Source organism: Drosophila yakuba, chromosome 2R, assembly GCF_016746365.2.
Source record: "Drosophila yakuba strain Tai18E2 chromosome 2R, Prin_Dyak_Tai18E2_2.1, whole genome shotgun sequence".
Taxonomy (NCBI): domain Eukaryota; kingdom Metazoa; phylum Arthropoda; class Insecta; order Diptera; family Drosophilidae; genus Drosophila; species Drosophila yakuba.
Window position 1 is genome coordinate 23,635,818 of NC_052528.2, and position 13,138 is coordinate 23,648,955.

Sequence of the window (13,138 nt, forward strand, 5' to 3'; positions counted from 1 at the left end):
GCCGGCTAACTATAGTAAGCGGTATTTATTGATTAATTTTAAATGCATTACCTATTGATGCGATAAATTTTAGAGCTCCATCTTTTGTTTGCGTTCAATAAGAGCACAACACATTGCACCACCTAGTGGTGAATGATATGTACTTTACACATATGTAAAATAAATCATGTAAATTACATAACACTCTGTTAATAGTTTTTTCTTTATATATGAAAGTCGCAGAATCACGGAATCACAGAAAGTATTCTGTAATGTCAAATGGGTTATATTGTATCAAACAGAAGGCTCTCGGAGGAATTGGAAATTAAAAATGCATAAATCGATCAAAAATGATTTCTCACAATTTCCTCTATCTATCTATCGTACAGAGCCCCAATGTAAGCGAAACAAGAACTCGCCCTGTACCAGTTTATATGTAAGCGTATTACAAATAAAAACCACTTTTTTGGCTAATTCAAAATATTGGGGTAGTGTTCCATTTAAAACAGTTTTTAAGAGAAAAACATTTTGTTTAATAACTTGTACTATTTATTGTAATGTATATGTTTTAATATTATTTTACTTACATACGTTTCTGTTGAAATATTTAATATTAAAATATTTTGAGCTTAAAAAGTATTAACACTATGCGGGAACGTGTCTCTTTTATGCCTCTTTATAGGTTGGTTGTTGCTTTCTATACAAATGAGATTACAAAACGGATAAATCTGCAGGATTCCATTAGGTTGGCTGAGATTTACAAAGCGGCTTCTACGAATAACTACGAACTTGCATGTTTGGTAAGGGGAATGTGCACAACTATGAATGAGGAATATTGGTAGAATCCTTTTCTATACAAATATGAATTGCCTACAAGAACACTTAATAATACTACAAATTTTTCCAATTTGTTTTGTTAAATAACATCAAAAATTTGGTACAGTCATCGGCTATGTATCCGTCGATACTTCTAATTGTATTGGGGTTGCCCTCAATTTGCTTCCAAACTGGCAGAGATAATGTTTTTTGTTAGCTTGGATCTTCTCATATATACACTTGTTCTTCTACAGTTTTCTTTCATTTTGATTATAATCCTTTCCACACTAAAATTAAATATAAATACAGGGTGTTAAAAATGTTGTTTCACGTATTGCCTCAAATGCTTTGTAAGCTTTGTCATATTTGATTACTTAATTAAAATTATTTGCAAAATATAAATAAATGATTGGGAATAGGAACTAAAAGCACCAGCAAATTATACACAATTTTTTTGCTTAAAGAAAAAAACATGTAATCCTCATTAAATATATTCCTTTGGGGCTACTTAACTAAAAGAAATCATCAACTAATAGTAACGTATTGCATTCGGGTTCACTTTCAAGTCCTTAGCGGGGGCAGCGCGTTGCTGACTGGACAAGGCGCAGGAACGGCTGCTGTTGGAGTGTCAATCTGCGCTTGGAGTTGGCGCTTGGCCCGGAAGCGTTTCAGCTTTCTTCTTGCCATGAACCGGTCTGGCTTAAAGCTGAGCTCACGGCAGGCCATTTGGTAAAGGGCGGGTCGCGAAGGCAGGGACGGCGGGGTCGGGATTTTTTCCTGGTCCAGCTCAAAAGCAGGGAAGTACATTGGATTGGCGTTGGCAGCCCCGGCTGCCCAATCCCGCCACAAGTTTCAATCCTGCCCGGCCCCGCCGTTAGATGGCGTAAGTGGTGGGCCCGTCGCGCTTATCTCCCGCCGGTGGTCCAGCGAGAGCGGCATTCCAGGACCCGGGTAGTCTTCGTCCACGGAGGAGGACTGCTTCGATCCCACAGACTTGCAGTCCTCATCCATGCTCACGCCAAGATGGTGCATGGCGGCAGCTGCATGGTGGCGCTCTGCCGGTGGCAAAAGGTTTAACATGCTCAGAGGGAGGCCGGGAAAGCCGCCCGAAAAATCCGGGTAGAAACCCTGTGGGTTGAAGGGATTGAAGAGGGCATTTGGGGCACTCAGTAGATCGGGCTCTGAACTGTTACTGCGGGGTCCTCCCGGGGGACCCAGGGGAAGTCCCAGATCCAGGTCTAACTGTCCCATAGGTCCCAGTTCACCGGGATGCTGCATTGACCCGTTGCCGGAGGTCGGCCCTCCGCCTTGGGCATTGGCAGAACCACCCGAACCGTTGTTGCTCATGGAGTTCTTGTCCTTGTCCTTCTCCTTGCGCTCCTTGCTCTTCTCATTCTTAGTGGAACCACCGCTGCCTCCGCCGATGCCCATTTGCAGCATTTCTATCGGTGGTCCACTGATGCAGTCCTTACGCAGCTGCTCCAGCTTTAAGCTCTTTCCGTACTTTCCCCGGACGTACATAAGTAGTGAATTGTAGGGGATTCCGAAAATCCGCGAAGCCTGCGACGTGGTCATCTTTTTGTTCCAAACGTGCTGAAGTGCCTCCGTCAGTTCTGTGTTAGTCCACGAGCGCGGAGGACCGCCGCGAGGGGCTGAGTGCTGTCCCTTTGGTCGTGGCACTGCAAAGAAGGATCATTTGGATAAAGTAAATGCTTTTCACAGCCTAGCGTCATAGGACGGGGATAAGAAAAGGCACCACACGGGCGCCACAAGCCCAACCTATCGCTTGGCTTATATCTGCTAATGTTTCAATCTCTTGCCCTCATATACTGCCTAAACAAGTTTTCTGAAAAGTTACCCATTGTCTGGGGTCTACAGAGCGATGCAGCTTGCGTTGAGCCCGTACACACCTTGATACATGTCTTTGTGTGGCACCTATTCTTGAGGCGAGCTATCATTCGGCACATCCAAAGAAATAAGAACGCTGTGGAGGTTCCCATTCTGACCTGCCGGCTTTGGTCGGCTCCTTTCTGTATGCAAATTAAAAGTAAGCAGAGACTGTGGCGTCACATGCGCCGCTAAAACTCAATTTAGATCCATAGATATCGTCTCGCACGGGCAAAAAGTCCAACAAATGCACAGGTTTCTTTCTTTTTGGGACGAACATGTGGGCAAGTAAATATGTAATTCATTCAATACCCCAATTCACTGGTGGCTTCGGCTTGATCATATACATTTACCACCCAGAGGATAAATATTTGCCTGACTCGTCTGCAGCCGATGGGCCTCAAGCAAGGTATGACCCTTTGATTCCGGTGAAATCGAAAATACCGAAAAGCGAACTGCAACTAGCAAGTTTATGAAGCCGTCCTAATGAAGTTCCACTAGACAAAAATGTTAGTTAGCCGGGATCTCACATAAACGAAATTTAAATTTGGTACAAATCGGAAATCACGTTTCGCAGACTGGCTCAAAACAATCGACGAATGAACAAATGAATGTGAACAAATCATTAAATCACACCCACACGATTGCGGGCCAAAGACCACGAGTGGATCGCATCGAAGTTGTGAGTGTATAGCTGCGCGGCTCCCGATTGGTATCAGTCGAGAAACAGGTTTTGCAGACTTGCAATAAAGAATATCGTGCTATACGCCAAATTTGCGTTTTATTTGCCGGCTTACATTGTTGAAATTGAGTTTGTAAATCGACGTCATTCAGCACGCCTCAAGATTCAGATTAGATAACACTTAACAAATCTGCTCTGGATGTTCTTCAACCTGACGTGCCTAACATATGATCACGACTCTGCCATTGTTATTCCTTCACTTGATGGGCTCAATTAATAGGTTCTTGAAGAGCAGAAAATTAAGCAATTACATTTTGGCGTCTTTCTGATTTATAGTTATTTTACTTTTCTTTTCGGGCCTGAAAAGAAAAGCACCTTTATACAAGCATACGATACAAATGTATATTGTCGTATCCATGCACTTAACCCATCCACAGCGGTTAGCTGTCAAATTCCCTGTGAAAGCAAACAGCATATATGTAGCTTGAACAATTTTTCTATATGCCTAACTTTATCTATTCCTTCACGTCTTATTTGTCAATCAGTTGGCAGCTTGGCCATAATTGATTTGAGAACTACATTCATAAAAATAAAAAAATGTATTGATTTCCTGACTCACAAACACATTTATAGCGAACGAAAAAAAAGTATTACATCGTTTGAGGTTTCGTAGCACCATTCGCAGGTGAGCTTAGTAAAAAGCGACAGAAACATGGGGCTCTACATCGAATTTACTTCCTCGCCTTTCCCATTTGTCAATCAGAAAAAGCGACGCTTGCGTTTTACGTTTTGCATAGGTGCACATATTGCCCCATTAAAGAAAAGAAAAAATAAGAAACAAACAAACCATTTCTCGAACGATTCAACGACTGCATCGGCGCACAGGAAAACCGCAGAAACAAATTTGCCGCCTCACATGATCGCACGAGTGATCAGTGATCGCATCTGGAACGGTCCGAGGCATGGGAGGCATAGAATGTGGCTTGGTGTGCACTTGTAGCAGTCCTATAAGGCGTAACTCTTCGAAAGGAAGTGCGCAAGTGTTCAAAACAAAATCCAAAGTTATTTGCGTTCGTAGCAAAATTTCGATAATATAATCCAAACTAAGCTCTAGCTTTGCCGTTCACAAAACTGCTTATGACCCTTTCTATTTGCTCTTCAATTACCCTCAATCGATACCTAACCGAAGTGTTTTCGTTGTACCTACAGCGCAACTACGTGATCAAAAGTGCAGCAGATCAAATGCAAGAGGTACAAAGGTAGAAGACTGGGCATGAACTCTGCTACCCCAGCGCGAGATCAATCAGTCAGGTGTGAAGTATTGCAGCCAGACACGGAACAGATCGGCCTACAAGCTCGACTGCCTCAACGTGATCGACGCCAATCATGCCGAAATGATTTCAAACTTTCCGATCGGTAGGGAGGTGTTGGCCGTTGAAGTTCGAAGGGGTTTGCGTTGTCTTTCGGGTTAATTAGTTGTTTGCTCGGCTTGGCGAAAGTTTGTTCTGTTCAGTCATTTTATGGGATACGTGTACTTACTTTTCTTTTTTAGAAACGGAGGCGGCCCGCCAGGCATGTCCCTTGGATCGCTCATTTCCATTAGCGGGTTATACAGCTTGCCAGGATCGATTCCGGGTGGAAAGAGTCCGAGTGGGGAGTCGAGGCCAAACACTGCGGGCAAAAACATTATCAGTTAATATTGATTTTTTCACTGTAACAAAAATAATAACTGTATATATAGCAAACTGCACTCTTATACAACAGTCACTGCATTGGGTAATTTAAGCATAAGCGACACATTTTCCAGCTCACTGAAGCTGATTAGCCGGCAAGACAATGGACGCAAACACACTCCGACGAACGGTACCTACTGATAGTAGACAATGGCACATCGTTATTCTATTAATATTTTACGCTTGGAGTGCACTTCTCCACATGAGTGAAACAATTGGTAAGCTGATGAGCCAAGAAGAAGGATGAGAATAACTGAGGAATGATTCCGCAAAGACTCTCCACCTAGCTGGGAGGTAACGCATAATATTGACATTGTGCTGACTGATTTCATAAGTCGCGCCGCGGATTTCAAGATGCAAACAAGCGCCACATAACAGACGAGCCAACATACAGACGGAAGGGAGCGAAAACAATGCTTAAGCATATGAATAAGGGGACGTATCCGTTTCTGTTTCTGAGGATGTGTTGTATCTGCAGCATAATGACACAAATAACGAGCGCGCATTGTCTGACTCTGTTTTCTGAAGTAGACATTACAACACGCGGCGTATACGTAATATGGGTTTTTTACTCAAACTTTTTTGACGGCGTGCAAAATTAGTGGATTTCCTTTTGAAATCCAGAATGATTTCAAGCAGATAGACTTCACAGCCCATCCCACATGTCACAAGCTATTAGTTCAATGATTTTCACGCCAAATATGTTCAGGCTTAAAAAAATAAATCACATTCTTCATACGAAAGGCAAACGGTGGTAAATCTCTTGCACGACTGTCTGGCGGACGAGATATATGGAATGTTAATATATATACTCGTAAATAAATTTTGGCCATGCTGGATACTTGGAAACATACACAAAACAAATAGCAACAGTACCATAAAAAAACACAAATTATAAATAAAAAACCAATTTAATATCCTTTAAAAGTTTGGCACTCAATTCGATGGGATTTTCTTGTTTTAAGATTTAAGTTATAGCCGCTCAAATTAAACTTATTCATACTACAGGGTGTTATGTAGGCGACTACTTCTCTGGTAGGAAGACACTGGAGTTCTGTGGCTTAGCGTATCCTTCGCCGGTTTTCTCATTGCCTGCAGCCTGTTTATGCAGTAGTTAGCGATTTGCTCAAATACGACGCGCCTTTGGTGCGCTGTACTCACCCGTACTCGTTCTCTTATTCGTTTTTCTGATATGTTGGCTGAAATTTTTGTCGCATTAAAAGGTATTGCGCTTCCTGCCTGACTTCCACTTGGCGTTTTCGTACAATTTTTCATATTTTTGTGCCTTAATTTATTTTATATCCTGTGTGCTCGGGTCTCGCCTGCATTCAGTCGCCCCCTTTCTTCCCAGGTGAAGGTCCTGGTCCTTGGGTTCTGGCCCGGCTTGGCATGGGCCTCCCCAAACGGATATTATTAATATGAATATCGCGCGACTTATATGTATGCAAAAGTCGTGTGGAAGGACTAGACCAAGGTAAGGAAAGCCCAACCACGAGACGTCGCCACGTATTTTTATTTATGCCGGCGACGCTGCCAAAGTTGTTTGCCAAAAGGTTTAAGTTGTGCGCGCTTTGGCATACTTTAAACACAACACATTACCAGAAAGGGCATAAAGCAGACAGCGAATATTCCGATGTGGAGAAGTGCTGTCCTCTGCTCGGCAGCCAAGCAACTTAAAAGTCATTTGGCTAAACGTTTGCTGACAGTTTAAACTCAACCCGCTCCGAAAATCACATGTTGGAGAGACACAACATAAATTTCTTGCGCTTTCTGCACGCAACGGCGGAAGCCAACCCAACCCGCCCTTATTTTCAACCTTTGCACCTCAACTTGTGTTTGCTTCGCCTGACTCCGAGTGACATGAATGTAAAAATCATATAAAACGCAATTGAATTGACTTCGGCTGCAGTTCCTCCTGGGACTTAACCGCAAAGGCATTCCCATTTCCCCTTTACCAGCTCCCCAGACGTTGTTTTCAGTAGAAAACGGACTGGGAGCCGCCAAACTGTCAAATTATTAGGAGCTTATACGATTGCCTTTCCATATTTCTTACGAGCTGTCAACAGCGGAAACTTTTTATGACTTAATTACAAAAAAAAAAATGAAATGAAATGAAATGATAGGTTGCTTCTTTCAGAAACGCTTAAAGCACTGCACCATTTCAACAGTGTCATGCTCAGTATGGAGTTCTTAACAGGTCATATTAGCGGCAAAAGGAGCCTGAGGAGCCGTAATGTGCTTAGGGGCTTTTGGAACAGTCTTGCGTGGCAATGCAAGAGCACTTCTCCAAGGATACTCGTCACTTGACGACACTTTGATGTCGCGCTAAGACCACATGTTGCATTTCGGAGTGGCAAAAAGGGCAGACAAGTCGAAGGGAATCTTTGTCAGAGTTTATTGGGGAGGGAAGCCTTTTGCACGTGACCACATTGAAGTGGGTTTCTGTTATTAAAGCTTCCGCTGGGCATATACTTTTATCCAGGCAGATAGCCCAGTGACCTCTGGGCCCAATTGGCTAAAGTTAAACAAAATTAGATTCAAACGGATTACTCACTATGTGGGGGAGTCAGCGTCATCGCAGAGGACATGCCAGGAAAGGGCAGTGGTGATGGCGGATGCGGAGGTCCATCCGGCGCATTGAAGGGACCTTGCAGACTCATCGGCGATGCCGGGCCAAACTCCTTTCCGAACTCCTTCCCAAAGTCCTTTCCAAACTCCTTGCCAAGCTCCTTGCTCAGTCGATTCATACTCTCCTCGAGTCTTTCGTGCGCAGCCTGTCCAGGACATCCGTTTCCTGGACCACTGTTGCCCGGATGGCCTCCGTTATGTCCTCCGAACGGGGGCATCCCCATTGGCCCCAGCAAATTGCTCGCAAATGCGTTGTGGTCGCGCCCATCACGGGGATCCCGTGGCTCACGCTGATGCATCGCAGCAGCGGCCGCTGCAGCCGCCAGAGACATCTCCATCTGGTGCTCCATATGATGGAAGGGGTGCTCCCCAGATCCAGCAGCCGCCACGGCAGCAGCCGCAGCTGCGTGCATTTGTGCCTCTAGCGCTTCCATGTGGCAGGGCGGGCTGTCTGGGAGTCCAGGTGGCCGAAGTCCTGGCGGTGGAAAACTAAGCAGGCCGTTGTTGCCCCCCGAACAGCTAGTAGGCGTGTGGATGGCCGTGGGGTTCGGATTAGCGTTTAGTTGGCGGATGTCCTTCAGAGACAGCATTATGCGCTGGTTGTTGTCCTGCAGCTTGCTGCTGTTGTTGTTATTGGACTCACAGTCTGACGAGCTAGGGGCGCCAGAAACTCCCTCCTTGGCTTTCTTTGTGGTGCAGAGGTCTTCGGGTCCGTCACTGAGGCTGGGAGAAGGGTTGGGGGACATGGCGGCCGCATTAGCAGCAGCTGCTGCAGCCTTGCGCCTCAGCTCGTTGGTCGTGTGAATAAGCTCTTCAATGTCTTGCTCCTCTTCCTCTTCGTGATCCTGATCGTCGTCGTCATCATCGTCAAGGTCGAGCTGGTGGTGATTCTCGTTGTGGCCGCGTGGCTGGTCGGGTCCTTCTTGTTTCATGGACTGCTGCTCCTTAGCCTGTTCGCCCAACGATTCTACTGGCGACGAATTATTTTTTTCAACTTCACTTTGGGCGTGATCTCGATCATGAGCCTCGTCCTGATCTCTTTCCGCTCGCTCCAGAAGCTCGTGCTTGATCACAGTTGGCAAGGATTCTGCATCGGTCTTGTTCAGGGTAAAGTCGTGCGGCACATCGCCGGAGCGGCGCCGCGGTCGTGCTTGCTTACGTCGTGGCATAGGTGAACTGCCTCCCAGCTCCTGATCGCTCTCCATCTCGCGGTCGCAATCCTGCTCTCGTTTCCGCCGCAGACCTAGCGCAGCCATAGCGTTTGAAGCGTTGCCAAACAGTCGGGCGGACGGCATCATAAGCTTTCCACCCGCAGCGGGTCTGACCATCGTCGGACACTCGTCCTCAAAGCTGGAGGACAGCATAGATGTGTCCATCATGCCGAAATCATCGGGAGAGGCGGCCGGCGTGGGTGTGTGTTCTGGGACAGAGCTCTCCACCAAGCCTCGGACCTGAAGCGACTCACCGGCCTGGATGAGGGTCTGGAGTCGCTGCTGGGGCACGCTGATCTCTCCGCGGTACATAAAGTCTACAATGGCCTGCACTACCCAGCCCCGGAAATCCTTGAGCACGATGACCGGGTGCTTGCAGGGAGTCTCCGCAAAGACGCGCTGAAAAAAGGGCGAACAGGCGGAGAGCACCATTTTGTGAGCACGGATCGAAGTCTCCGCGCAGACCAGGGTCACGTCCACCAGCGTTTTGGTCTGCAGCAGTGCATCGAATGCCCGCAGGATGTGGTTCTGGTGGTTGTTCCAGCGCAGGCTGTAGTGATCCGACGCTGCAGCTGGTGCTCCTGCTGTGGGTGGTGTGGCAGGCAGACTGTGATCTGATGGAGTAGCCGCTTCTGTTACCGCTGATGCCGATTGACTCATGTTCAAGGGCAGAGGTGGTGGCGTAAGCGGGGTCGTCGGGGGCGTAGAGTGCATGGGGGCGTGATCGCTGGTCGGAGTCTTGGCTAAAAGCGGCAGCGGCACTGACATCGGAAGCGGCAAACCGAGCGGCATAGGCAGCTGTACAGGCGCCGCCTGACGAGCGAAGTCGGTCATGGGGAGCTTCGTCGATTGGCGATGTTTAATCAACTCCTGGTTGGCCTCCTTTAACATGCCCCGTTCCAGTCACGTGCAGCGTGCTTCAATTCTATGGGAAAAAAACATGCGGAAAAAGGAAAGAGAGAACGTTTTAGGCGAGAGACGAATAAGCAAAGCTTAAGGATAATGCCAGCCGTAATGTATTCGTATTCATGACATATGCTGTAAGGCACATTTGAAGTGTGTACAATGTGATAATATGTTAATGAGTCGCGGCATATATCATTTTTCCAGCTGTGGAGACAGTGAATCGCAAAAAAGAGCACGAAGGTGTAGCAATCACAGTTGCTACGTGTCGTGTCGCATATCCTCTAGGATATCACATGCAGATGTGTGATGTGTGATAATGGCTCATTTTCCCTGCCTCGAATTTTGTTTTGCTTTGTTTAACGGTGCTCCCGGCACTTCACAGTGGAATGAATCTGGCAATATGGGAGCTTTTTCAGAACCTTTTCTTGTTGAAGATCACCGTTTTTGAGACTAGTTAACCGTTTTGATTTATATTTTGGGCTATAAAAAAGTGTTCGAAACAACTTACCACAGCAAAACTGTGATTGTTTGTGTGGATCTGCCACCGTTTTATTCATGGGCTATTGCCATATCCAGTGCGAGGCATCTAATTAATTCAGCGACTGTCTGGCTTGGATTCGCACCCCATCTACTCGAAAGCATCGCACGCTGCGTGTGTGAATTTTTAAAACAGTCACCAGCTGCCTGACTACCTCCGCCTTCAAAATTCAGAGTCCACCCCACACTGACTTCCTTAGACAAAATTAAAAAACTTTGGTAGGAGCGCAAGCAAAATAAACATTTTTATTTGCCGTAGTTGCTGCATCTTTGGCTCGTCCGTCTACCGTTCGGGAGCGGCTGTTGAGTAGAAGAGGTGGGTGGATGGAGCTTGAAACCGCATATTAACACATGCTTCTCCACGCCAGATCTTTCTGCTAGGACCGAGCCAGAGCCAAAGGATAACCACGCTCGAATGCAACAATGTGCAATTAGCAGCGGGCTTTCTCGGTTCTGGTTTGCTCCTTTTTTCAGCTCGTACTTCATTTGCGGTTTGTGGCAGCTGAGACAACATTTTTATTTATTTATTTTGCTTTAGAGTGGCGACAGGTAAAAGCAAGTTAGTGGAACGCGGAGAAGCCAAATCAAGTTTTTTAATTAATGGCAAAGTAAGTCAGCTAAAAGTGACTAAAGGATCCCACATTGATGCAACACTTGGACTCATTTTAAGATTAAATTTTGTAGGTAACGTTGATTTGTCTTCTACATTCAACTACGATTCCTTTATTATCTTGCAATTACACATTTTCACTCCTCACTTTCATCAAATATACAACTATTTTGTGGGAAGAAAATACCTTTTCTAGTTCCCGTACTGAGCCGTATATAATTGGCAATAATGAATTGAAAAATTAAATTAAAATGTAGAGTGCGAAAGCCATAACAACACAACCTTTATAAGGCACTAGGAACCATTATCCTAAAATGTAACTTTTTAACCCAACATACCATTTCAAGTGACTCCTACTATATTTTTGATGACACTTTTATTATTTAGAAAAACCGAGCTGAAAGGGAACACTTTAATCCCTTTTCACTGTTCACAATTAAGTTCTGTGCAAAATATATGGGTGTCACTAATTGTTATTTTTGACAAGACCCGACTCGCGCTGCTTTAGTGTTACACGTTCCTGTCGAGGGTTTGCAACAAACTGAGCTATATCTATGCAAATAAACGCACAGCAAGTTGGTAACAGTGTTCACCTATGAGCGAAGGACCCTCAACACACACCCCGCACACATGCAACCCTCAATCAACGTGCACCACACACCACACACCACACAGCACACTATGCGTGCATGTGTGAGTTGGGGTGGGCAGGATCGGCTAAAATTCGCTCTCGCATTGCTCTCACTCTGCGGGACGAAGGATTTCCCTTTGGTCAACAGTGCAGGTGATAATCAGGTGCGTGATCGTGTATGTTGACACACACACAAAGCAAATAAATAAAGTGCAGACCAGCCGAACAGGTAGATCACGAATGGGTAGGTACTTTGTTCTCTAAATGGCTGCTGACAGGTCAATTTGTGGCCTATTACTGTGTTTATATTGCCATACCCGCCGTCCTTTAAATTTTAGGACAATTTTCAAAGAACTGATTTTGGGTTTCATTTAAAATGTTTTAAGTACAATGTTTTTTTGAAGGGCGCGTTGACCGTAATATAATAAAAACGTTGGAAGCTTCCACATGAAACGTACTTTGGCCTTCCGAGACCTATAAGTTTTAACTTTTAAAGTTTAAAGGATCTACAAAACTTCAAATTAAGAAAAACTAGATGTTTGGACACGATTGACAAAACATTATGGATATTTTAATTGCCGCCGTTTGATTGCTTGCGATCATTTGAATTAAATTGTTTTTTCTTTAAGAAACTAGCGAAGATATAAAAAAATCATATCAATAAATTTATAAAGCAAAACAATAAAACGTATCGAAGCTTTGTAACTCATTCTTTTCAATATACTTTGAAACACGCGATAATCGATATATTTAATTTCACGTAAGAGCATGTGCTTTCTAAACATACTTCTCGATCGAACTGATATGGTAGATTACTAGCGGCGGCGTTGTAGAAGACCGCTGAACATCGTAACGGTTAACGGGTGAGCGGTTAACGGAAGAGCGTGTGTGGGTGTCGCGTGTATGTTTCGAACCGTTCAAACGTCACGAAGCGACTAATTCAAATGATGTCGGCCGGGCCTGAAAAAACACAGCAACTACGTCGCAGCTAACAGAAGCGTCAGCAGAGGCGGCGGCAGCGACGGCACACACGCGCTGCTCCCCACAGCCACCCACTTGCCACGCCCCCTGCTCGCGTGGGCCACGGCCGCCCACGTACACGCACACGTATGAGCAGCGGGCCACAAACGGTCGGACTCTGCGAAACAGGAATCACATGAGGATGCGGCGCTCCGTTCGGCAGGACGATGTTCGGTCGGCAGAGGCAGCAGCGTCGGCAGCGAAGCGTCGTACTTACTCCTTCATCACATAAAATATATATTTTCCCTTATCACAACAGCAGCTAAGCGGGGCGACGGTGGAGTTGGAGGGTGTCCTCGCACGTCACGTACACCGAAAAAAATTTATTATGTATATGTGTACACGAAATACATTTGCATACTCATGCGTAGCCGAAGCCGAACATGAGCCGAATGAGACCGGACGAGCCAAAAGGACACGAAGGGAGCAAAAAGAGCACACGCACGCCGAGTTTCCTTCGTGCACACATACACATAAACGCACTCGTGTTCATGTGGA

At 45.6% G+C, this 13,138-nt stretch overlaps 1 protein-coding gene across 1 annotated transcript; it reads right to left on the reverse strand.

Annotated features, from left to right (window-relative positions):
- Positions 1 to 510: 510 nt before the first annotated feature.
- On the reverse strand, positions 511 to 12,710 carry LOC6532166 (protein jim lovell). Its single transcript, XM_002092903.4, has 4 exons — positions 12,408 to 12,710; positions 7,652 to 9,861; positions 4,904 to 5,035; positions 511 to 2,474 (listed from the first exon to the last, which is right to left on the reverse strand). The coding sequence occupies exons 2-4, from the start codon at positions 9,825 to 9,827 to the stop codon at positions 1,648 to 1,650; spliced, it is 3,135 nt and encodes a 1,044-aa protein (XP_002092939.3). The 5' UTR covers positions 9,828 to 9,861; positions 12,408 to 12,710; the 3' UTR covers positions 511 to 1,647.
- Between the last annotated feature and the right edge of the window lie 428 nt (positions 12,711 to 13,138).